Source organism: Odocoileus virginianus, chromosome 2 (genome assembly GCF_023699985.2).
Source record: "Odocoileus virginianus isolate 20LAN1187 ecotype Illinois chromosome 2, Ovbor_1.2, whole genome shotgun sequence".
Lineage (NCBI taxonomy): Eukaryota > Metazoa > Chordata > Mammalia > Artiodactyla > Cervidae > Odocoileus > Odocoileus virginianus.
In genome coordinates, this window is record NC_069675.1 from 27,278,867 (window position 1) to 27,303,880 (window position 25,014).

General features: G+C 44.0%; 1 protein-coding gene across 3 annotated transcripts in view; it reads left to right on the top strand.

Moving 5' to 3' along the window:
- PRKCE (protein kinase C epsilon) overlaps window positions 1–25,014 on the top strand; it is a 534,046-nt gene that overhangs the window by 474,325 nt on the left and 34,707 nt on the right. For all 3 annotated transcript variants that reach the window (XM_070477675.1, XM_070477668.1, XM_070477678.1), the window contains one exon: window positions 21,918–22,056. In XM_070477675.1, the coding sequence (XP_070333776.1) occupies window positions 21,918–22,056 (139 nt within the window). The remainder of the gene's footprint in view (window positions 1–21,917; window positions 22,057–25,014) is intronic.

The window sequence follows — 25,014 nt, forward strand, 5'->3', positions numbered from 1 at the left end:
GGAGTAGGTTGCCATTGCCTGCTCCACCTCTTAAGGAATAGCTCAGTTTAATCAGCTGATATTAATAGACTCAAGTCCCTCCTCCTCTGTGAAACCTTATTTGACCAGTACCCTTGACACTACCCTATAATTCTATGTTCACTCCCCAGCTGGAAGTCCCTATTTGTGTTTTTAAAAAAAAATGACCATGTAAATCCATGGCTCTTCATGGATTTACATGGTCATTTTTTTAAAACACAGATGTTTACGTTAGGGCCTCTGGGTAGAGGAAAGAGGGCATATCCTGAGTCCTTCGTAGCTCACCCGTTGGTCTAGCTTTAATGGACTTAAACCCTTTAAAGACTGGGAGCAAGTCTTGTATCTCTCTGATCTTCCATTATATCTAACAAAGATCCTTACATAGTCCTTGTGGTGAATGACAAGGATAATTGTGTTATATGTTTGTATAATGTCAGATGACCCTAAACAATTAAATATATTTCTCCACTAGCAGCCTCCACATAATTGGTAAATATGGTGAGTCTCAAAAAGAACTCCTTACACACAGTTAAATCTTTTCTAGGAAAAAGGTCACACTTGGATTCTTTCACTGGGGCACAAATAAGACACTTTGGTAATGATTTGTTTTGCCCACTTTAGCCATTAGTTGCCCAATTCTTTCTGTAGCGATTTCTCGAATTCTACCTCACTGCCTTTAGTCATATATATGTATGCAAACTTTAGAAAATTTGAATTCAGTTGACTTGCATTTATATTTATCTAAATATTAGTAAAAATGTCTTTGGAAAATTAATTGATGTTCTGTACACAGTTCACACATTCCATAGAACTTAGTGACCCATATTCTAACAGAAAGGAAAAATTAGCATGGTCCCCAGTGACTTTGGGGTTGCATTCTAGGTAGCAATGATTGGGTTTACTAGTTTGAGTTAATGAGAATTTATTTGGAAGAGAGGAATCTTTTCTGAAGTTGGCATATTGGACCAGAGTTTGGCTCTTACCATGCAGAGCTTAAAGAGGATAGGAGAGACAGAAGTCAGTTTCCTGGATAGGGTTAACTATATCATCAGGAGAGACATGAATTAGTCATTCACTTCATCTATCCAAAGTAACTGGTGAAATTTTTCAACTTTTTAGTCTCTTTAAGTAATTTCCTTCTACTAAGTTCACACATGCCGATAAACACATACCAAAAATTAAAAAAATTAACATGTGAAGGTACTTAGTAGGTACATAAGTAAGCACCCTCTGAGAAAAACAAATGTTTCAGCCTATGACAATGAGTCATTCCTAATTCACATTAGGATTAAATAAGCATGAAAATCAACGTCCATTCCGTACATAATTACTGCCATAATAAACTGGAGTGTGAATCAAAATCCAGTTGTACGTGTCTCCATTGTATCGAAGTGAAGTACTTGTTTAAAATGATTAAAAATTATTCAAGGCAAGTTAATCTGTACAAACATCAGGGCAAATGTAAGCAGCAGGCTTGAGACTGCCAAGCCATGGTACTAATAGCCCAACAGGTTGGTTCTTGTAGAGTGCGTCTATTAGGCGGTGTTATTTTATCAGCTTAGCATCCAAGCTGTGGCACAGCCAGCACTAAACTTCCAGAAGAAAGTTACTTCATGGGTCTTTCTTTAGTAAGAACTCCCAAGTGCTACCTGTCTTGGAAGCTGACCCCCTTCAGCCCACAGGGCTCTCTCTGGCTTTCCTCTGAGCACCTCTGTTCATTTTTAAGAAGTCAGCCGTTACACTTTTAGTAGGTGCCGAATATATCCCAGACACTGTGAGAGGTCCTGTGTCGATGAAGTGGTGAACTCGACTGGGTAGCTTTGTCCCCTCCTTGTGCCCAGTGGGGGAGATAGACAAACAGGTGCTCACACTTCATTGTCATGAATAGTCTGATAGGGGAGGTCCAAATACCTTGGCACTTCTTAGGAGGAGCACTGAACCTAGTTGGAGGAGCTCATGAAAGTTTCTCGCAGGAAATGCTGGGAGGTGACCAGTGAGGAGTGGGGAAGAGTGTTCTAGGCAGAGAAGACAGTTTCTGCAAAAACCTAAACATGAGCACTTATTATTTATACCTTTTATTTCATGCTTCTTAATAGTTGAATCTTTTATTTCCCTTTGTAGTGTTGGAGTAGAAGCTTTTTTTCCCAGCAGAAACTTTCTTTAGTATCCTTGGATCTCCCCAAGAGTTTGGCAATTGTGAGTTTCCTTCCCACTTGCCTGGAGGGTGAATAATGGTGCCCCAGGTTCTCAGGGAAGCTGGGAGGCAAGAGCAGGGCCAGCACAGAGGAAGCAGACCCTGTGCCTAGGGGACCGGCAGCACTGAGGACAGACAAGGGTGAGATGAGGAAAGTCCTGGGTGGTGAAGACACACTTCACTCATTTACATTTTTCTTAAGGCCCAGCATTAATAGGCTTACCTTAGATGAGCTCTTTTGAAACATGGGTGTTGTCCTTGAGCTTTAAAAGCTAGAGTCTATTTGTGCTATTTTAAGCTTCCAGACCCTTAGACTAGGAGTAGAAGGGCAAAGTATGGAAAAAAGCAAGGCTTTGGGGCCAGAAAAACCTACAGATCTGGGCCTTCCCAGTTTCTCTGCTGCTTTAGTTTCGATTCTTTATTTATCTTTCAGGTTTGTTCAGTTCAAACTCGTTGATCCTTGCCCTTAAACAATTCATCATTGATATTTTTTTTCACATATTGCTAAAACCCTGGATTCCTCATCTCTTAATACAGTGTCCTACGGGAGGATTCCTCTAGGTTTTTATAATATGCTTAATTTTTTTTTTTTTTTTGAAGATGGAGTAGAAACAGCTGTATAGACCTTTTTTTTTTTTTTTTTTTTTTAAGGGAGAGAGCCTTAAACCAGCATCTGGTCCTAACCTCTAAGCTGCTGGGTCATGTCAACATACACTGAATAGCTGTTATTTGCCTCAGCCTTCTCTTAGAGCATGAAGACCAATGCAGTTGGTATTGCTGGTCCTCACTGTTCTTCTCAATATCGGTCTCAGCTCCCAACCAGCACTGTGCACAGAGTTAGTGGTCAACAGGTATTTGTGAATATATGGTAACCAGCAGGGCCTCTCCACTCTCAAAATCATTGGCCTGGCTCCTTAGGTAGTTCCAAGTTTGTAAGCCTTTGACAATGAGCAGCTGTCATCACGAGCAACCCATGTGAGTGAGGGGTATTTAGATTGGCCTGGGACTGAGAAGGGGTTAGTCAAGGGTCTTAATAGTAAGCACAGCTCTGGCTAACTTGTACGGAAAAGGAATTTGTTGGACAGAGATAGAGTAGATCATAGACACAACAGGCAAGTTGGAAAATGCAAGGGAGAAATGGGCAGGGACCAAGGAGGCTGGACACAGCCATGTCTCTTAAACTTGACCATGGCACAGCGCAGTCTGAACAGCTCACAGGCCCTTCATGCCTCATGCCTCAAAAGTCCTAGAAGTATCAAAATGGACATGCCTGAGTGTCCCATGCCCTTCCACAACTCACACCCAAGGTACCCACCCCCTCCTCCCATAACAAAGTCAACTAGAGTGGGAAATTAAGGCAAAATGTAAGCACCATAGCCCACATTCTACAATTCCTATTTATATTTCCTCATTCTGATTTTCCCTTCTGTTGGTGGTGGTGGTGGTTTGCCACTGTATTGCTTCCTTACAGTGTCACTTAGAATGTAGTCAGTCTAAAAAATCCAACAGACTTTCAAATCTGTTTCTCTGGCAGATAGTCATTTTTTTTGTTGGTTAGAAAGGAGTAAGAAACTAGTGGTTTGAATGATCATGTTTGGAAATTGCTCATGAAAGGGAATTAAAACTGATCTTTGTCAAGTACCCACTCTGTGCCAGGAACCGTAATGAATTCTTCACATATGATCTCATTTAAGCATCACAGTAAGCCTTTGGCAGGAGTATTGTTATCCCCATTTTACAGGTGAGGGGCCTGCGGCTCTGTGAGCATCAGTCACTGTCTTCACATTATTCTTGATAATAATACAGTCAGAGTAATCTTTAAACTCATATCTGTGAAACATCACAGTCTCCTGCTTGGTCTCTGGTTCTCTGCCTTACTAATCCTCCCATGGCATCACAGAGAGTCCCTGTTTTGGTGAACATCCCCTAATCCTATGTCATTGACCTTTAACCAGTTTTCCAAGGGCCCCAAATCTAGACTGCTTTTGACCATTAAAAATAAGATTGAAAAAAATAATAAGATTGACAAGCCAATGAAGTGTCATTATTTAGAAGTCAGGGCTGGATGACCACACACCAAAAGACCTTCTGGTCTGAAAATTTGGGTGGGTGATCTTGGAGTGACAGCACCAGAGAACAACCAGGCTGTCAGGGTTAATGGCACTTGCACTGGGGCAGGCATTGTGGGCCCGGGAAGGATGTGGATGGTGGAGCAGATGTGGGTCCTTCTTTGAGCAGCTTATAGCTTCTCAGGAAGTCCTTCAGTGCCAATGTTTCTACCATCCAGTGTAGACACATATGGACTATGGTTAGGAGCTCACTCTGCAAGGTACAGGCCTTCGTTCCTACCTCGACACTAACCATAGGCTTCTAGGCAAGCTGTTTACCCTCTCAAGGTCTCAGTTTTGCCATCCGTAAAACAGGAGTGATGTTAATCCCATTTCAGAGAATTTGGAGGAGAATTTGATGAGATCTTCTACATGAGGTGCAGCACGGTGGCTTTAGGATTTTCTCCTGGCTCCACCTGCAGGTGGCAGAAGCCAAATCTTAGTATTCTGTCTCTTGAAAGTCATCTCACAAAGGCCCAAGCACTTAGGAGGTGCTCAATAAATGCTTGTCACTTAATGGAAAAGAAGCAAGGACATGGACCAGAGTTCATCCCCGACAAAATATTGATAGCACTTTCATTTCTTAACATATTATTTATTGTTATATTAATTGATTATCAATTTCCATATTAGAAGGTAAACTCCATGAGGGCAGGGAATTTGTTTCGTCCATGATGAGAGCAGTACATCACACATGATGAGAGCAGTACAGTAGCTGTTCAGTAAATATTTGAATGCATGAATAAATGGTCTTTCCTATGAAAGGGAAATAGGTTGGCTAGAAACCTATGGGCAGTCTCTGCCCTGTAACCTCCTAGCCCTAGGCAGACCATCCCACTTCCATGGAGACCCCAGCCAACTTGGGTTCTTGCTGGCAGCCACCCATGGGAAGCTGCCTATGCCTGCCCCTGGCTCCAGCCAGCCAGCTCACCTGTGGGGCCCAGGGCAGAGCTTTTCAGATTGGCAGCTGTTTAGTCTGATGTCATAAAACTCACTGAGAATTGCTGCCATTTGGGTTTATGATTTTCATTGTTTTATAGTTTATACTTGTGCCCTGCAGTAATTTTCCATTAAATCAGAACATTTATGTTTCAAAAAAGAGCTGATGTGGTTGTGGATATATATATATATCTTAAAAGCTGATTGCTGGCAATTAAAAACTGACAGTTATCAGCAGATTAAGAAATTAGCATTTGTTTAATAAAATTCTATTTGAAGCTCTTAGTGCCTGAAAATGGTGATTTTATTTTAGCCTGATAGACAGATTTTACATTTGTATACACTGAAGGCTTCAAGTGTAATTGTTGTTTATACCCCTGTTAGCATAAACTAGTAGGTAAAAATAAGTTGCAAAATTGGGAAGGGACCAATGACAGAGTATAGTCTAAGAACTTACTAAAACTTCTATTGAGTTTTTGTAAAACATATTCTCTAGGTACATGTATTATACTATATATACATATATTAATTATATAGAATATGGATATATATACAAATTATTATACTAAATATTCATTATATACATTAATCATACTAGATGCTTTATTACAGACATACTTTGTGTATATAGGCAACATACAACTCCAAACAAATCCTTCTGTATATAATATATAGGTACAGTTCAGTTGACCCTTGAACAGCACAGGGATTAGAGGAACCAAGCAAAAAGTTACATGCAAGCTTCATGTATAAACTTCATGCAAACTTAGTAAAAACTTCATGTGTAAGTTACAATCAACCCTTCATACTCATGGTTCCATATTCACGGATTTAACCAACTGTGTTAAGTGTTCAGTATGTGTTTATAGGAAATAAAACCACCAGATTGACTTGGTTTGATCTCCTTGCAGTCCAAGGGACTCTTAAGAGTCTCCTCCAACACCACAGTTCAAAGCATCAATTCTTGGGCACTCAGCCTTCTTTATGGTCCAACTCTCACATCCACACATGACTACTGGAAAAACCATAGCTTTGACTAGATGGACCTTTGTCGGCAAAGTAATGCCTCTGATTTTTAATATGCTGTCTATGTTGGTCATAGCTTTTCTTCCAAGGAGCAAGTGTCTTTTAATTTCATGGCTGATAGTCACCACCTGCAGTGATTTTGGAGCCCAAGAAAAGAAAATCTATCACTGTTTCCATTGTTTCCCCATCTATTTGCCATGAAGTGATGGGACCGGATGCCATGATCTTACTTTTTTGAATGTTGAGTTTTAAGCCAGCTTTTTCACTCTCCTCTTTCACTTTCATCAAGTGGCTCCTCAATTCCTCTTTGCTTTCTGCCATAAGGGTGGTGTCATCTGCATGTCTGAGTTTATTGATATTTCTCCCGGCAATCTTGATTCCAGCTTGTGCTTCATCCAGCCCTGCATTTCACATCATGTACTCTGCATATAAGTTGAATAACCAAGGTGATAATATATAGTCTTGACGTATTCCTTTCCCAGTTTGGAACCAGTCCATTGTTCCATGCCCGGTTTTAACTATTGCTTCTTGGCCTGCATACAGATTTCTCAGGAGACAGGTAAGGTGGTCTGGTATTCCCATCTCTTGAAGAATTTTCCACAGTTTGTTGTGATCCACACAGTCAAAGGCTTTGATGTAGTCAATGAAGCAGAAATGGATGTTTTTCTGGAACTCTCTTGCTTTTTCTATGATCCAGCAGATGTTGGTTATTTGATTTCTGGTTCCTCTGCCTTTCCTGAATCCAGCTTGAACATCTGGAAGTTCATGGTTCACATACTGTTGAAGCCTCACTTGGAGAATTTTGAGCATTACTTTGCTAGTGTGTGAGATGAGTGCAATTGTGCAGTAGTTTGAACATTCTTTGGCATTGCCTTTCTTTGGGATTGGAATGAAAACTGACTTTCTCCAGTCCTGTGGCCACTGTTGAGTTTTCCAAATTTGCTGGCATATTGAGTGCAGCACTTTCACAACATCATCTTTTAGGACTTGAAATAGCTCAGCTGGAATTCCATCATGTCCACTAGCTTTGTTCATAGTGATGCTTCCTAAGGCCCAGTTGACTTCAGATTCCAGGATGTCTGGCTCTAAGTGAGTGATCACACCATCATGGTGTATTGGGTCATTAAGAGCTTTTTTTGTATAGTTTTTCATGTATTCTTGCCACCTTTTCTTAATATCTTCTGCTTCTGTTAGGTCTATACCATTTCTGTTCTTTTTATGTGCCCATCTTTGCACAAAATGTCCCCTTGGTAGCTCTAATTTTCTTGAAGAGATGTTTAGTTTTTCCCATTCAATGTTTTCCTTTATTTCTTAGCATTGATCATTTAAGAAGGCTTTCTTACTTCTCCTTGCTACTCTTTGGAACTCTGTATTCAGATGGGTCTCATATCTATGCCCAAACAACCTGCTCTGCTCTGAGGATATGTTCAGCTGGTGATTGCCAGCCAAGTCACTCTGAATTTTAGCTGAATGACATCAGGAAAATCCAAATTCTGCTTCAAGAATGGTCCTATGGTTTGAAAAAGAAAAAAAAAAAGGTAGCTGATTCAGGCTGGATTCAGAGGTGGGATAAAGAGGCGGCCACTGGGAGAGTCCTGGAGGGAACCTACACCCCCTCCAGGCAGAATTTGGGAAGTGGTATCGCACCATCTCCTCCACTAACTCTCCAGTCTTCCGACAAGTCTATGGAGGTTCCTGGGGGAAGTTGTATATATCAAGCTGCAAATGCCCATCTTAGCTTAATGACGCTGAACAGATTTGCCAGTCATCAGAAGGACTTGTCATTTAGGGGAGAGTGATTTTTCAAGGTAAGGGAGTAAAAAACATATCCTGAGTGCAGTTGCCCTCTCCAGTGGAGCAGTAGGTAGGGAGTGCCAGGGAGGGCAGCCAGAGGGCCGTGAGGCTGGTGGATTAGAGAGAGGGACCCAGGAAACTGAACTGTTGTTGGGCTGGGTGCACCCACTCATGAGGAGGGGAAGCTGCTAGGTCCTTCTCAGTTAGAGCCTGGAAGCCTCCTGGAGAACATGGAGCTCTAGTGTGTTTTCTCTGTATGAAAGTTCTTTCTATGTGGACACTAGGTTGTCTTATGCAGGGACATGTCTCCCAGTGTCACTTGCAGAATTGTTGCTTTATTTCTTTTCCTGAGTGAAATTTTGGAAATTCCTTCTCTTTTTCCCATTGACAGGTTTGACATTTTCTTTTCTTTACTAACACTATTCACCAGGCTAACCCTGGCACTTGATACCTCTGTTGATTTGGCAAGTCATTTCTTGAAATGTATAATTTATTATTAGTGCGTGCTAAGTTACTTTAGTCATGTTCAACTCTCTGTGACCCTATGGACTATAGCCTGCCAGGCTTCTCTGTCCATGGGATTCTCTAGGCAAGAGTACTGGAAAGGGTTAGAATACTGGAGTAGGTTATTGTTAGTAGTATTATCATTGCTATTATTATTATTTCTAAATTGGAGTCACAAAGCATATAGAGAAAATATCAATAAATATAAATAAAGGTAAGCAATGTTATCTCCCTGGGCCTAAGTTGGATAGAAAGAACTTGGACCTGCTGGATCACCAAACTTGAGGCCCCCAGCAGCCTGCCAGTGACTGGCCAGGCCCTTAGGTAGACTGTCCCTCCTCCTTGGGCTTCCTGGACATTGAGCCTCCTGAGCTTCCTCTCTGGTTGTTTGGTTGCAAGTCCCACCCATTAAATGCTAGACTTACTCACAGACCAATCTTAGCTTTCTTCTCTTTTCACACTGTACTATCTATCTTCTCAGAACACACTATCTATCTATCTCACCCACACTCATTCATTCTCCAGCCCAAACCTTCCTGTATCACCACCTGGTCAGCATGTTCAGTTAAGTGTTGCCGAGGCATCTCAGACTTGGGCTATGCGAATTGACCTACTGGTCAACCCCTGCCCTCACTCCACAACCTGGACCTCCCCAGTATATATATATAGTAGGTTCCTCATAAATATTCATCAAGTGGAGCACTCTTCAGTGCTCCAGCACTCACTGCTCTAATTGTCTTTGTTTCATAAACTCTGCCAGATTATGTCCTCCCTGATAAAAGAGAGGAAGCTTTTTGACCTGCCTTGTCCTCATGGACCTGTGAATCCCCCTTAGCCCAAGCCCACAAACACACGTGTGGCATGAACACAGCATGTACCCGTCCCTAGCAACATGTATGCCTACACATGCACATACACCTACACCTCTGATCAGCTGAAAAGCACCACTCGTTCTCAAAGCAAATACCTTCTGTGGCCAAATTAAACAAATATAAATGTACAACTTCTTTTTTTTAAGAGTAATAAAATCTGTTTTCTGTCCCTTCAGAGGTCAGTCCGTTTTCAGCTCCCTGGCCTTGCCGGAGGCCTCTGACATCCTCCAAGTAACTTGGGTGACCCCCACTTTGCAGGAAGACGTGCTTGCCCTACATCCTCCTCAACTTGTTGGAGTTGCATTTGCGTTTTCTCAGCTCTTTATCTGGGTTGGGCTGACCTGTGAGGGACTGACCACTCTCTGAGCACGTGGCTCCTTGCGTAGCTGGACATGGAAGCCATACACTCACAATATGGCAATTTCTCGTCCTGACAAAAGAGTTTGAAGAGTGGTTTTCTGGCCTTCCTGTCCTGGAATTCTGGGCCCTGAATAGGGTTCCATAGTCCACTTCTGCCAGACTCCAGGCACGCCCCCAGAAAGGTTACTCTTGGTCCTTTAGCTGGAGTAGCCCTTTCTATGACGACAGAGTGCTGGCTGGGTTCTGAGCTGCAAATAGCTGGGCCCAAAAAAGATGAGACCAGCAACGCTTGCCTTCTAAGGACAGCGATAGTATCCTGTTTGTCCCTCTGGTATAGAGCTTACCATCCCAAGTATTCTGGACTCAAGTCCACTTATGTCTCAAAGACAGAGAGCTTTCCATGAGGAGAGGGACTATGTCCTCTCTCAGTATCCTCAGGGCCTAGCTCTAAAGCAGACCCTGAGTAGCATCTCAGTAAATAGTCTGGAGCATTATGTAGGAGGGCCAAGTAGGCAATGGATATATTAGGAGTTGTTGACATGCCACTAAGCAGACTGTCCTTAGAATGGGCTTAATATGGATCCTGCCCATTATATGGGTCCAGACACTCAACAAACACTGAAGGCCAGGCGTTTTGCAAGGCTCTAGGGACCAAGATGCAGACACAGAGACATAGTTCTTGTGGAGCTCATGTGAGGGAAACTGTAAACTCAAGGACGTAAACAAGCAAAGTAATTGCAAGTTGTAATCATTGCTGCTTAGGAAACTAGCAGGGTGACTGAAAATAAAGGAAAGGGAGGGGCAAGAGGTGATGGGATGCTTTAGACAGCGTGGCCAAGAAAGGCATCTTTGAGAAAAGGGGATGGAAACCAGAGTGCCAAGGAACCTGTTCTCTAGGGAGAGGGAACAGCCACGTGGGAAAGGCCTCAAGGCAGGAAAGTGCTCAGTGAGCTTGAGGAGCTGTCACACCATCGCTGTGGCTGGACAGAGGGGAAACGGGCACCAAATGAGACAGGGAAGGGCCAGTTCCAAGGCCAGAGTAAGGCTCTTAGGTGCCATTCTGACTGCCATGGAAGTTGCTGGTGTCAACAAAGGGTTCTTCCAGTGTGAAACCAGAGAATGGACTGGAAGGTGCAAGAGAACATTAGATTCAGCTGCCTCTGGGGGTTTTGGCCTTAGTTTTAGTATTTTTTTAAAGAACAATGTATCTTAGTGGTTGCATATGTTATCTGAAAATAGGATCATCTGACTGGAGGAGCCATGATCCACAAAATTCACTTCTCTATTCATTCCTTTCTTCATTCCTCTGACCAATGGGTATTGGGAAGCTAGGATGCTTCAGGCACTGGAGGGATTCCCAGGCCCTGCCCCCATGGAGTGGGGCATTGTGGAAGACAGATACTCCCAGTGGGGCCTGTGCCAAGACATTAAGGCAGGAGGTAGTCTCACACATCTAGGAAACCACCCACAGGCCCCAAGTTTGGATTTTGAGGGGGGTATGTTGAGGGATGAGGCTAAAAGGCCAGGCTGGTGGAGACCACACAGCATCTCACACACCATGTTAGAAAGTGAGTTCATGGGGTGCCCTTGAAGAACGCAAGTAGTAGGAGATAGTGGTCAGATTTATATTTTGTATCAAAATGTCTGCTGGCAAAGGTTTGCTCAGGAGCAGAAAGGGAAACATTTGGTGTCCAACAGCCAGGATTGCAAGTTCAAGATTCATGTGTTCCAGCTGCCTTAGCTTCCCAGGATGTTAGAGCAAGGGTCCTGGGGATTAATGTATCCAGTCATTGCACCTTGTAGTTGAGGACAGTAAAGCTCAGAAAAGCAGCTTGCTTGAGGTCACCATTGTCCTTGGTCCTAGTCTGGACACTGAACCCCAGATAGCCATTTCAAAGCCAAGTTGATTGATGACCTGGAGAGGAATGAGAGGGCTAGGTGTTAAGTGTCAGGTCAGGGCAGCCCATCCTCCTTGCTGAAGACACAAGTCAAGGCCTATTTCCCATCAGTGGAGGTCAGGATATTATCCATGAGTATTAAGGATAAGAATTTGCTTTCATTACTGTGGGTGAAAAAAAAAAGTAATTGGAGAATCATGCGATCAGACAAGTGATTCTACAGTGATTCCAAGTCTTAATGCCCAGGTACAGCCCCAGGCTGTTTATTTTGGCAATGAACAGGGATGCTCTTTCACACCCCTGGTTTCTAGTTGTCAGTATAGTAGCTTTAAAGTCTGCTGTCTTCAGAAGGGGGTCTTCTGTTTGGTCCAAACTGCAGTGTGTAGCTTATCAGTTACATCTTATAACCATGTTGCCATGAGTCAAGAGCAACCACCACCCCAAAAGCAAAAATTGTGTTTTCAATCCCACAAAAAGGGCAAAAGCATGGTACAGCATTTTTTTTCCTCCCCAGATGACACAGCAAAATGATTAAGAACATGGGAGTTGATGTCGGGCAACACCAACTCTGTCACTCTCCACCTCTGTGTTCTGGACCAGGTCAGTGACATCTGAGGCCCTTCTTCCTCCTCTTTAAGAAGGAGAGAATAATAATCTGACGAGATTTGTAGACTGTTTGTGAGATTAAATGAGATAATGTGTGTAAAAGATGTACCATTGAGCCTGAGCATACAAAAGCATCTGAAAAAAAAAAGCTGGTTATGACTTGGTTCCTAAATCAATGAACTTTTTCCTATGAAAAGACTTGGAGAAAGATTTCTCTGCAGACTGGCCCAGAGTGAAATATTATCATTAACTCTCAGAGGGTGGAGGGTTTTTTTTTAATCATTTACCTTGGTTCTGAGAGCAAATTATGCTTTTCTATTTGATGGAGAGGCAGGAGGTGCAGTCTCCTAGGCTTCTCATGTGCCATCCCGTCTGGCATAGGGTCATACTTGAGTGACATGGCCTCTCTGGGAGAAATGGGAGGTGGCTGCAGCAGACAAAGCCGGGAGAAAGGATGACAGCTGGTCACTAGCATTTGCTGCCATCTTAAGGGGAGTCTGCATTGAAGGGGCAAATGGTCTTTTTGTTGAGCTTATTATTAAGTTTGTGAAAGTGTTTGACGTCATCTGCCAGAATAGCCTGGATTCCCATCTGATTAACCACAGTTATTTGCAAGTCTCCACTACTTGCCCCAAAACAAGCAGAGTTTCTTCATAACCTCCCCCTGAGGGCCTGTTCTCTGGTGATCCAAATACTTGGCATCCCAAGAAGTAATCTTTTGCATCTCTTATCTTCACATAAATGGAAGAATTTACTGTCAGTTTCTGTGGCACTCAGGCCTGAGCTTTGTGGAATTAGCCTGCTGGTGGGGTACGCATACCAGGAAGTGAGGGTACTAAAATAAATGGAACCAGGGTGAAGGAGACAGGCACATATGGGTCTCTTCCTTTAGGACACGTTTTCAAGTCATTTTTTTTTCTTTTTTCTCCTGAGTCTCATGGGTGCCAACCCTTTGCTAAATGCTCTGTGGTTTACAGAAGAGTTTCTTGGCCTTTATTACTGGGGAACCTAACCATCACATTGGGGCACTATAATTTTACAAATGGCAAAGAATGAAATTTTCAGTCGAGATGGTGCTGTGGGAGGAAAGGAGGGCTGTACCCAACTTCTGAAGTGCCAACCCCTAGTCACGTCACTAAGCTTTGTGCTCCCCAGGTTCTTTATCTATAAATTGGGGGTGGTGCTACCCACTGCCCAGAGCTGTTGTGGTGAGTAAGAAAGATAAGGCATGTGATAGCCGTAAGGATGTGGAAGCCCAGAGCTTAGGAACAGGTTACAGCTGTGAACCACAGCCACCCCATGGGCCCCACTCCCAGCTGTGGAGATCCCGGGGCCTGAGCACTTCACTAACTAAGGGTCTGGAAGCTGTCATGTCAGTCCTGACTAGAAACACCTGTGCTGCCCCACCCCACACCGCCCCCCTCGGTCCCTACCTTCTTCCCATTGTCTTCTCCCCTGGGGCTGTAGGGGTTCCCATCAGGTGTCATTCCTCAGGCCCAGGGGAAAGGAATCTGTGATTTTTCTCGCTGGGCTAGACTGAAAATTTCAATCTCTGTCCCCTTTAAGTATCAATTGTTGCTTTCTCTCGTGTGTTACAGTTGCATAGGCTTCCTATTTTTCATCCGACAGTGTCTCTCTCTGTGACTTATACACAGTAGGATGTGCATGTTAGTTGCTTTGTCATGTCCGACTTTTTGCGACCCCATGGACTGCAGCCCATCAGTCTCCTCTATACACAATAGGAGGTAGTAAGTATTTTTTAAAAATTCTAGTGACTTGCCCTCACATGGCAAGTGGGTTTTAAGCAATGACTATTAGAGATCCCCGTAGAGTACTGGGGTAACTACAGTGTCTCAGGCATTGTGCCTGAGCTTTCACATTGGTTACATCATTCAGTCATGACAGTGTTCTGCTTATTTTACAGATAAAAGCACTGAGTCCCAAAGATATTTTGGACTAGTCCAACACCATCCAACTAAAAAGTAGCCTAGTTAGGATTTAGATACAGAACTGTCTCACTCTCTATCAGGAAGAGACAAATGGGGGTACCTCCCTGGCATCTCAGGTCACAACACAGAGGCATCCACAATTTCTTTGGTCATTAGGTGCATAAATAGCCATGGGGAAGGTGGGTAGAGGTGTGCAATTCTAAGAAGCCAAATTATGTATTTCAAACTGTCATGGATACATTTCTAGAGATATCAACAGTTGATTCCATGTCATGCTAAAAGTATACTTTTGTTAAAAGTAAAAGTATAATTCGGCCTGTTGTTATCTCGCCCCATCTCTAACAGCTGTGGTGGGAAGACCTCACTTCTCCTCAGCACAAGAGCATTTCTTCCCCAGCTCACAGCAAACTCATTGTAGGAACCTTTGCTTTCACTCAAAGGTCCCTTTCCCTTTTTTCAACACAATAAACTAGTATAGTTGATCAGAGAAGAAAAGTTAGTTTTTTTCCCCTCCTTAAAACCAACTGCTAGGCCTTCCTGCCATCCCCATAGGTTTTATAGAATTTTTTTAAGGTATCTTGGTTAGGGAATTTCCTTTCTTGCTGTCTTTGGAATTTCTGGAATAGAGTTATGCTCCTTCCCCAAGGGAGCCTTGGTTATACCATCCTGCCTCTAAATCAGCCCATCCCTGTCAGCCACTGTGACCTCACAGCCTCTGTAGTCCCCTTCTCACCACAAAGCCTTCTTTTCCCAGCCCAAAGGGTCTGGGCCCAAGCAGCAGATAGAGATTTCCAGCTCACAGGTGGGTCTCGTATTTGGCATAAGGTGGACACGGGCAGCTGTGTGGAGTTAGCATGGCATTGCTTCTCATCAACCTGTGGCCTTGGGCAAGTAACTCGCCTTTTCTAAGGATTCATTTCTTCATACATTTAAAAAGGTGGTTGTTGATGCCAGATGTCAGCAGGGTTGTTGTGGTCAGGATTCTTGTCTCCCAGGATGAAATGGCAGAGAATACCATAGGCAGATGCACCCTTTCCTGGTAGCCAGTCCATGGCTTCCAAATCCCTCTTTGTCCTCATGACCTGGGTCAGGACATCTTGGAGCTTTTGATCACTGTTTAAGACTTAAATTTGAGAAGCAGTTGTCCACCAGAGGCCCTGCAAGGAGATGTTTAACAATGTCCAGAGCCAGAGCCATTTTTGGTTGTTACGAATTGGTGGGTGGGGGTTGCTAAGAGCATCTAATGTGTAGAGACCAGGGATGCTACCACACATCCTACAATGCACAGGACAGCCCTCCCACAACACAGAATTATCCAGCATCAAATGCCAATCCAATGTGCCAAGGGTGAGAAACCCTGGACCAGAGGGACAGTATATGACCTGCTCCCTAACTCTTTCCCTCCAGCCCCCACACAGCCCATTTGGACCTCTAGCAGCTGGGGGACGAATGGAGGCTCCATGGAAGTTCTCACAAGTCCTCCATCTAGTAGAGAAATACAGGAAGGTAGCCCTCATCCAGGTACCACATGACAAGTGTATTCTGCCTGAGGAAGAAATTCTAGGAGTACCCCCCTAAAATCAGGGACTACCAAAAGTGCTCACTATCACCATCATTCTTTAGCATTGTTCTCAAGGTTCTAGTAATACAACCAGATGGAAGAATTAGGTTAGAAATATAATCACTGAAAAGGAAGAGAGAAAAATAATCACTAATACAGATGATTTGGAAAAGCCAGGAGAATCAACTGGAGAACTTCTTTACAAAAACAGAAGTTCAGTATAGCATCAGGGTACAGAATGGTTGGCAGAAATCAATAGTTAGTGCAAACACGTGTAACCTGATAGAAAATATAATGGAAGACAAGACTGTATACAATAGGAATGTGAAATGTAAAATAGTAACAGGTTATTTAGAAGTAGATTCAGTTTGCAATTCACATGTAAAATCCAGACAACCGTGCTTTAAATAATGTGAATGTTATCTGGAAGTATAGGTAGTCCAGTGACCATTCTTGGGGCAGGGTCCTTATCTTCAGGATTGAAGGTGGTTGTCAGACATTACTTCCACATTCAAGTAATAGTCTAGAGGAAGAAATGAAAAAGAAGAGTAAGGCTCTTCCTTTCAAGGAGATTTTCACACATCTGATTGGCTAGAACCTGGTCACATAACCATGCCCAGCTCTAAAGAAGGATATAAATCCTAGTTTGTAGCTGCATCACTGTGTGCTTGGCTTAAAAGAATCAACATTCTCTCACTGTGGCAGAAAGTGAGAGTGAATATTGGGACCACAGGGCAGGCTGCCACAAAGTGTAACAAAAAGGTGAAAGATCTACAGGCGAGAACTTTAAAATGCTCTCCCAGGACACAGGCCAGACTTGAACAAATGGAAAGACAAACAACGTTATTGAATTGGAAGACTCAACATCATAGAAAGATCAATTCTCCCCGAGTTAATTTATAACTTTAAACATGTTTCCAATAAAAACATCACTAAGAATTTTTTTTTAACTAGACAGATGATTCTAAAGTTCAAATGGAAAAATAAATACGCAAGAGTAGCCAGGAACTTTTGAAAAAGGAGAAGGAGGGGGCCAGCCCTACTGTCAATTAAAATATATTTTAGACCTACAATAATTTAAAAAGTGTGGTACAGATCAATGTTATAGAGTGAAGAGTAAAGGAATAAATCCAAATATAGATGGACATTTAATACCAGTATTTGATAAAGGTAGTTTTTCAATCAGTGAGGAAAGGATGAACTATTTAACATATGGGATTGGGACACTTTACTAGAAGTCTGAAAACAAAGTTGGATCTATACTTCCTATGTTTTATCAAGATAAATTCCAAGCATATCACGGACTTATCTTTATATAATGAAAGCATAAAAGTACTAGTGAAAAACCTTGGGAGAATGCTTTTATAACTTTGAAATAGGTAGAGCAAAGCCTTTCAAATGAAAACATAAACTCTAAAACCTATAAAATTAAACATCAATTCACTTACATCAAAAATAATATTGGCCTGGCAAGAACTGGCATAAGCAATGTCAAAGTCAAAGAGTAAACTGGGACAAGCATTTGCAATTCTTAGCCCACACAAAGGCTGTTTCCTAATATAGAAAGAACTCCTGACAATCAACAAAAAACAAACACCACCAAAGGAAAATGGGTAACTGACAATTCAAGGAGAAAAAAAAATACAGATCACTTTCAAATATAGGAAAATTGCTCAAACTTACAGAGAAACCTAAGGATATATACTGAAGTACTGTTTTTACTTATCAGACTACCAGAAACCTGATAGCACACCAGGGTAGCAAGCAGGAACTATCACCTTCGCTTCTAGAAGTATAAATTGTTCAACCTCCAAGGAGAGCAGTTTGACAACATTCATCAAAATCAACATTTTTGTACTATTAGACTCAAATTTCTAGGATATATGCACAATTACCTTCATATATGTAAAGATTCCATATGTACAAGCTAAGCCACAGCAGCACTATTTATAGTAGCACAATATTAGAAGCATCTTAAACAGGCCCCCCAAAAATATGATGGAGTATTATGCAACCATAGAAAAGAATTTGGAGGCTCTTCATGTACCAAGACAGAAAGATTTCCAGTATATCCAGTAAATAAGTAAAAGATACAAGGTCCAAATTAGTGCATTTAACAAGTTCCCAGTTAGTTAAAGGAAGGAAATGAATGTGTATTCACATTTTCTTATTTATGTCTAAAGTGTGATCAAGAGAATGCACAAGGAATAAGTTAAAAGCAATTGCCTATAGCGGGGAAGGGGCAGAGGCAAAGGGGAGAATATTTCCTGTATGCCCTTTACACTTTGAGTTTTATGAACACATGAATGTATTACCTATTGAAAAAGATTGAGTGAAACTATTAATAGATCAGCTTGATAAAGGCCTGTCACATTGGCTCATATATAAGGAAAGGGATGTTGCTGTATTTGTTTCCATTATTAAAAAAAAAAGAAGAAAAACCTACTCCTTAAACCAAAGGATCAATGATTTCGAACTGTGGTGTTGGAAAAGACTCTTGAGAGTCCCTTAGACTGCAAGGAGATCAAACCAGTCAATCCTAAAAGAAATCAACCCTGAATACTCATTGGAAGGACTGATGCTGAAGCTCCAATACTTTGGTCACATGATGCAAAGAGCTGACTCATTGGAAAAAGACCCTGATGCTGGGAAAGATTAAAGGCAGAAGAAGAGGGTGACAAAGGATGAGATGGTTGGATGGCATCACCAATTCAATGGACATAAACTTGGGCAAACTCTGGGAGATGGTGAGAAAGAGGGAGGCCTGGCACACTGCAGTACCTAGGGTGGCAACGAGTTAGACATAACTTAGCAACTGGACAACAACTCCATAAACAATGTTCCAGTCCTCAAAAGTGCCCTGACCTTGTATTTGGGGATTGAATAGAGAAGGATTGATGTCTAGGCTGGAGCCCCTCTTTGCAAAGCTGTCAGTCCCCAAGTTTGGCAAGTACCTACTCCTTGCTCAGCCATGACCCAAGGGCCAGGGGAAACTTCTCTCAAAAGGAAAAGCCCAGTCACTCTGCCATGCAAACTGGACTGAAGGGAAGGCAAGGCTAGGAAAGGACTGTTTCTCACCCCGCTACTTGGGGAAGCTTAGGGATCCCTAGAAAGAGGCAGCGCTAAAAGCCCAAAGGAGAGAAATCCTGGGGCAGGAAGAGCAAGTAGAAACGCAGGGATTCCGGAACAGCGATGCTGGTTGGAGAAGGAGGGAGATCATGAGGGGACCACAGTCTTCAACTGGCTGTGCAACAAGCAGAATTTCAAGGCTACCCCCTTCCCCCGGCAGCCTTCATCCCCTCCCCTCCTCTGTCTTTCTCCACCTGAGCAACCCTGGCCCTGGGCTTTTCTGAGCACTGCCATCCCCTGAAACCCCACCTGGGGACTCACTGAGAGCCTGAGACAGGAAATGTTTGGTCCCTGTGGTATTTCTCTTTTTAATGAGACTAGAAGACCCCTCAGATAAATAGAGTTTCACTAAGGGCCTTTCAGGCACCCAGGGGTCTTTCAAGCTATGCTAATCTTTCCTGTTACAAAGGAAAGGAATATAAATTATGAAGTCTTCCCTGGGACTTGGTTTCGTGTGGGGAGTTGAAGTTTAGATAAATATAGACAGTGGAGGGGGAATCTGAGGAATATGTCAGGCACCAGTGACAAGACAGCAGGAAGAAATGCTTTGGCCTGGGGCCTCCCTTTGCCACAGCAAAGGGCCAGCTGCCAGCAAAATGTGCTTCGCTCTGGTGGCCACCCTGGCCTTCATCAGGAGTGGCTTCTCTCCCCCAGAGGGGAGAGGGGCAGAGAGCCCAGGGATGGTGTGCACCTGGGCCAGGGCGAGGATGGGCAGAGAAGAATGGGAGACAGTGGCGAACTGAAGGTTTACCTTCTCTTACTCTAAGTAGGAGCCCCAAGCAGAAGGAAAGGCTGAGCTTGGTGGACCGGAAATGCTGAGTCGCAACTTTCAGAATGAGGGCAAGGTTCAGGCTGGCTCAGAATCTACTGAATTTATTCCATTCACACAGAAGCAAACGAGTCTTTCCTGTGACATAACAAACATTTTCAAAGAGAGTGCTTTGAGCAATAGCATGCGGGGCTCCTTTTAAATTTGGGGTTGGTGCCTGGCATTGAAAATCTCACTGAGAAGGCCAGAAGGTGGGGGAGTGTCATACCCAGAGGCAGTGGTCCCCAGCTTCAGGTTCGAGTTCCATCAGCACCCTGTCACCTTACAGAAATCACTTACCTCTTCCGCCTTCCCTTGGCTAGTTTCTGCACTGTCATGTGGAGAGTGCTCTTCCTAACTGTCAGTTGTTCAGAATACGACTGTGGTTTGTCGATGACCAGGTGCGCTTCCCGCAGGCTGTGGTTGTTAGTAGCCTGAGTGTTGCTGTGGTGATCATGGTGGGCAGGGGTGGGTCTTGGAAAGGCAGCTCCAGTCTAGAGAGCAAGTAGGGCCCTAACTCGGTGGGGCCGTGAGTCAGCCTCAGCCACTCACACGTTTGCAGGACTCCCAGCTCCCTCTGTGTTGCCCTCATGTGTAAAGGTGTTAAAGATGGGCTACTTTGACACACTCTCCACAGTAGTCCCTCCCACCAGCACACGAGATCACAGACCTGCACAGGACCTAACCCCTGTAGTGATTGTCACCCAGGCTACCTGAGCCCGAGCCGTGTTCCTCGCGCTGTTTCCCACCCCCATCGAGCCAGCTAGAGCCCAGCCTTGACTGCACAGCGGCCAGGGAGGGGACTTGGTGAGCCCTGGTCCCAGGGGCTCGGCTGCTCGGATGCACTCTTCTTTCTGTAGTTCCCAGGCATTTGCTTAGGGCAGCACATTTTCTGTGCTTTCTTTTTTTCTCAAGAAGTCCCAGCTGTACGAGGAAATGGGGCCACGGGTGCAGGACAGGCCAGCCTCAGAGTGCTTCCTGCTGCACCTTTGCACTCAGGCCTGGATTCCTGGCGGTGGCTGGAGTTCAAGTCCAGACGCCAGCAGGCCTGTGAGAAAGGTCCCTCTTGCCCTGTGTGCTGGGGAATCAGCTGTCTCTGCAAGACCCCCCCCACCCCCACCCCAGAGTGACTGCTGAGAGAGACCCAGGCTGAGGACCTCCATCTGGATCTTTCTGTGAGACGGGTCTAGAATTTGCAGACTTGCCTGGCAGGGGACTTATCATCCAGAATCCTAGATTATGTGTGAGATCTTACGTGGAACCCCAAACTGTAGAACTGGCCGTGTGGCAGCCGCAGCGGCTGAGGCCTGAGAACCACCCAGCTTTATGGGTCCTGGGAATTGCAGCTACTGTGCCTTCTTTCCTGCACTCAGACCCTTCCCCCACTCGGCCTGCCTGCCCCCAGGAGACTGATCTTGCAAATGCTTCCTGCTTGTGCAGGCTGGGCTTCAGTTATCCTCAGCCCCTCAGATTGAATCTCAACTTCCTTCTTCCTGGTGTTCTAGGCTCTTCATGGTTGTTTTCAACATGCCTGTCCTGCCTCACTATATCCTGGGGACCCAGTTCTCTGGTCTCGTCATTGCCTTTTGCATCTATCATGTTGGCCCTCCCCTCCCTCCCACCTTTTCTCTTCATGTTCTATCCTTTCTCTTGAGAGTCGGTTTCCTGGAAGCCCTCCCTACCTACACCAGCCATCAATGATCTCCCTACTGAAAACAATAGCTCACATAGTGCCTTGTAAAGTAGCACTTGGTTCTTATGTGTTTTATCTGCTTACCTGGTTCCAATATGTCAGTCTTGTCCTTCCAGCTGATTCCTATGATTAACTCATGATCTGAATAATACAAATTTCCACATATAGTAGGGCTTCAATGAATAGCTGCTGACTTTTTTAAACCAAAGCAGGGTTTAGACATTCCTGAGGTTACAGAAATTCCTCCCTCATGTTGGAGTGAATGGGGGGCATCTTTGGGTCGGGGGTGGCCATGTGGGTGAGAGCCCTAGAATGTGGTCGGTTGTTGGCAGGTAAAGCCTCCTTGAAGACTTCCCTTTCTGTAGCAGATTTCCCTGAGATGTGCATATCTCTCCAGCTAGAAAGGTCATAATGGGATAAGTGAAGCATTAATCATGTGGTTCTGCCCTGTCTTATAGGGATTTGAAACTGGACAACATCCTTCTGGATGCAGAAGGTCATTGCAAGCTGGCTGACTTTGGGATGTGTAAGGAAGGGATTCTGAACGGTGTCACGACCACCACTTTCTGCGGGACACCTGACTACATCGCTCCCGAGGTAAGACCATGAAGGAGGGAGCTACCTTCTCCCACTGCCAGGGCTGAGGCCTGAGTTCATTCTCATGTGTTGGGGTCATCTAGCAGTGTTAGGTGAAGACTCTGGAAAACCAGGATGAATTCCAGGGAGGAGGGAAAAAAGGAAGGTAAAAGGCATACCGATTTCTCCATAAGGAAGTAGTGGTGATGAGGAGAGAACAGTGAATTGAGAACAACAGGCCATTCCCGGAAGCTGGCCAGGTCCTCACTGAGCATCCCATCTCATTCCAGTCCAGAACCATCACGAAGCTAGGACCAAGCAATGCTTGTTGACTTGTATTATTGTTTTTACTTTTCTTAAGGTAGTACTGTGTTTTATTTTTTAATTATGTATTTATTTTGGCTGTCCTGAATCTTGGTGGCTGCACAGGCTTTTCCCTAGTTGCAGGGAGCAGGGGCTCTCTCTAGTTGTGATGCGTGCCCCCTCATTGTGATGGCTTCCTCATCGCAGAGCACAGGTTCTAGGGCACGTGGGCTTCAGTAGTTGCAGTTCCTGGGCTCTAGAGCACAAGCTAAATAGTTGTGGCACATAAGCTTAGTTGCTTCATGGCATGTGGGATCCTCCTCAGTCAGGGATTTAACCTGTGTCTCCTGCATTTATGGGTGGATTCTTTACCACTTTTACCACTGATCCACCAGGAAAGCCCTGTTTTCACTTTTTAGTAACCAGAATAAAGGAGCACCATTGATAAAGGCAGAGTTTAGCTATGCAGCTTTAATTGCCTACAGTAAAACCAAAAATTAGCTGCCATTTCTAATGTATCACGGATTCTGTGTAGCAGGCACACAAGGTTGAGCTGGAAGCAGAGAGTATCTGAGCCTCGTTTTAGTGGAGATCAGAGATGTTCACTGTGAGGCTCACCAGTGGGTTGCCTGTTATGGAAGTTGCTTAGATATTTTGTTCATCATAATGTGTTTTCTTTGCCCTGAGTTTTCTCCAGGTCAGTCTGCCCAGACTGAGAGATACCTAGTGTGGAATGATTCAGATTTAAGACATAGTCTGTCACAGATACTTAATAAAAATGGTCTCAAGGGTTCTGAAACATGTGAGGTAAGAAGGAAGTACTAGTCCATTTTAAGCATTGTCCATGGTGAGTAGGAGTTAGCACAGCCAGATTTCATTTCCTTCCAGTGGGCACTGTTTGAGCACCTGCTCGAGACAAAGTCATGTGAGGATGAAGAATTACTGAGACCCTGGTGGCTCTCCTAAAAGGCCTTTGTGTTCTCGAGAGAGTGACAGCTAGTTAAGTAAAGAACTAGTTAAGCAGAATAAATAGGTACACAAGATGGTAACATCAGGACTCAGGGAAGGTTTCTTAGGGTACCTGGTGAATGAATTGAGTTGCAGAGAGTCTGCAGGATTTCCTTTGATGATATGCAGTGGGGGGCATTCCTGAAAACAGCAGGAAGGATTGGGGTGGGTGTGGAGCAGGGGAGGAGAACCAGTATCCCTGGGCTCTGAATCCTTTAAGGCAGAGGCTTTGTTTCTGATCTGGGTACTCCCAGACTCTGGCACACACATCAGTCTCTTAGTAATAGTTCGTTGAATGAATAAATAAATAAATAAGAACTTGTAATACTCTAACATGAGCAAAGCCTGGGGGACGAGAACGTTCTTGGCCTTTTTGAGAAAGGAAGATAGTATGGCCAGAACAGAGGATTTCTTAGTGCTCTTAGTAATGAACAAGATTAAGAAAAAGGACCAAGGAAAGTGGCCTTTATTCTATAGGATCTGTGGATCCACTGAAGTTTTCCCAGTGGAGGGAGGGTCATCATCAGACCTGTCCCAGAAAGAAGACAGGCAACAGGAATGTATATCAGAAGCCAGAGGGCCAGAGAAGATTGGTTGAGAGTTTTTTACAGCCCAGATAAGACTCAGGGAGAAAAATAAAAAATAAAAAGACTCAGGAAGGCCTGAGGAGGTTCGAAGAGTGAGGATGGTAATAGATAAAGTCTCACTGGAGCCTCTATCTTCTAAAAGATCTCAAGAGTAGAGATTTCAGACTGCCTCTACAAGTAAGTTCTTTTAGGAGAAACATTAGGAGTTTAACCTTCAAGGAGAAATTGAAAGCAAGGCCTCTCAGTTGAAACCTGTCTTTCCACCACCTTCCTCATTCACTCTTTATCATCAGAATGGTTGGTTCTAGGCCTTCTGTGAATTGATGTCAGAGTCAAAGTGTTGACAGCCTAGTGTAGTAGTCGAGGACCCAGCCCAAGACAAACATTCACTTTGTGATGAACAGAACACCCACACAACTTTCATGAAAGGCAATCCATTGGCAAAACTCACAATGGATAACTCTGGTTTCTGTTCTATAGTGGGACCCAGACACTGTTCCTTGTCATTCTACACTTGTGTCAACTATGCAGCATCACCACTCCGTGTGAAATGCCTAACGATTCCTGGTCTTACTGTAGGCAAATTATAGCTGATAAGGATATTGCTACCTTTATCAAAGGGTCACTGAGACGGTTAAATGAAATTATGCTGCGGAGGCATTTAGCCCAGTGCCCAGACCACAGTAAGTATTGGGTCAGCAGTGGCTCCCTCACAATCATCATGGTTGTTAGGTTACGCAGTGGGGTGGTCAAAGCACAGTCCAAAGAGTTGAGAATCCAGGCTGGACTTAACCACTAATGCCCCCATGTGACCTTGACCAAGTCGTAAGATGTTTTTGACCCTCAGATTCCTCATCTTTCAAATGGGAGTGATAATTCCTGCCCTAGCCGCCTCATCAAACGTTTTGAGAATCTAATGCAATTAGAGCATGGAAATGCTTCAGAAAGCATAAGCCTATATGCAAATAGGAGGGGTTGTGAAGTGCCTGGCTAACCCTGAAACCAGAGATAACCTTCCGAGGCAGTGACTCTGCCCTGAGGCTTCTCTTTCCACCACATGCCCTTGGCTGACCTTCATGGC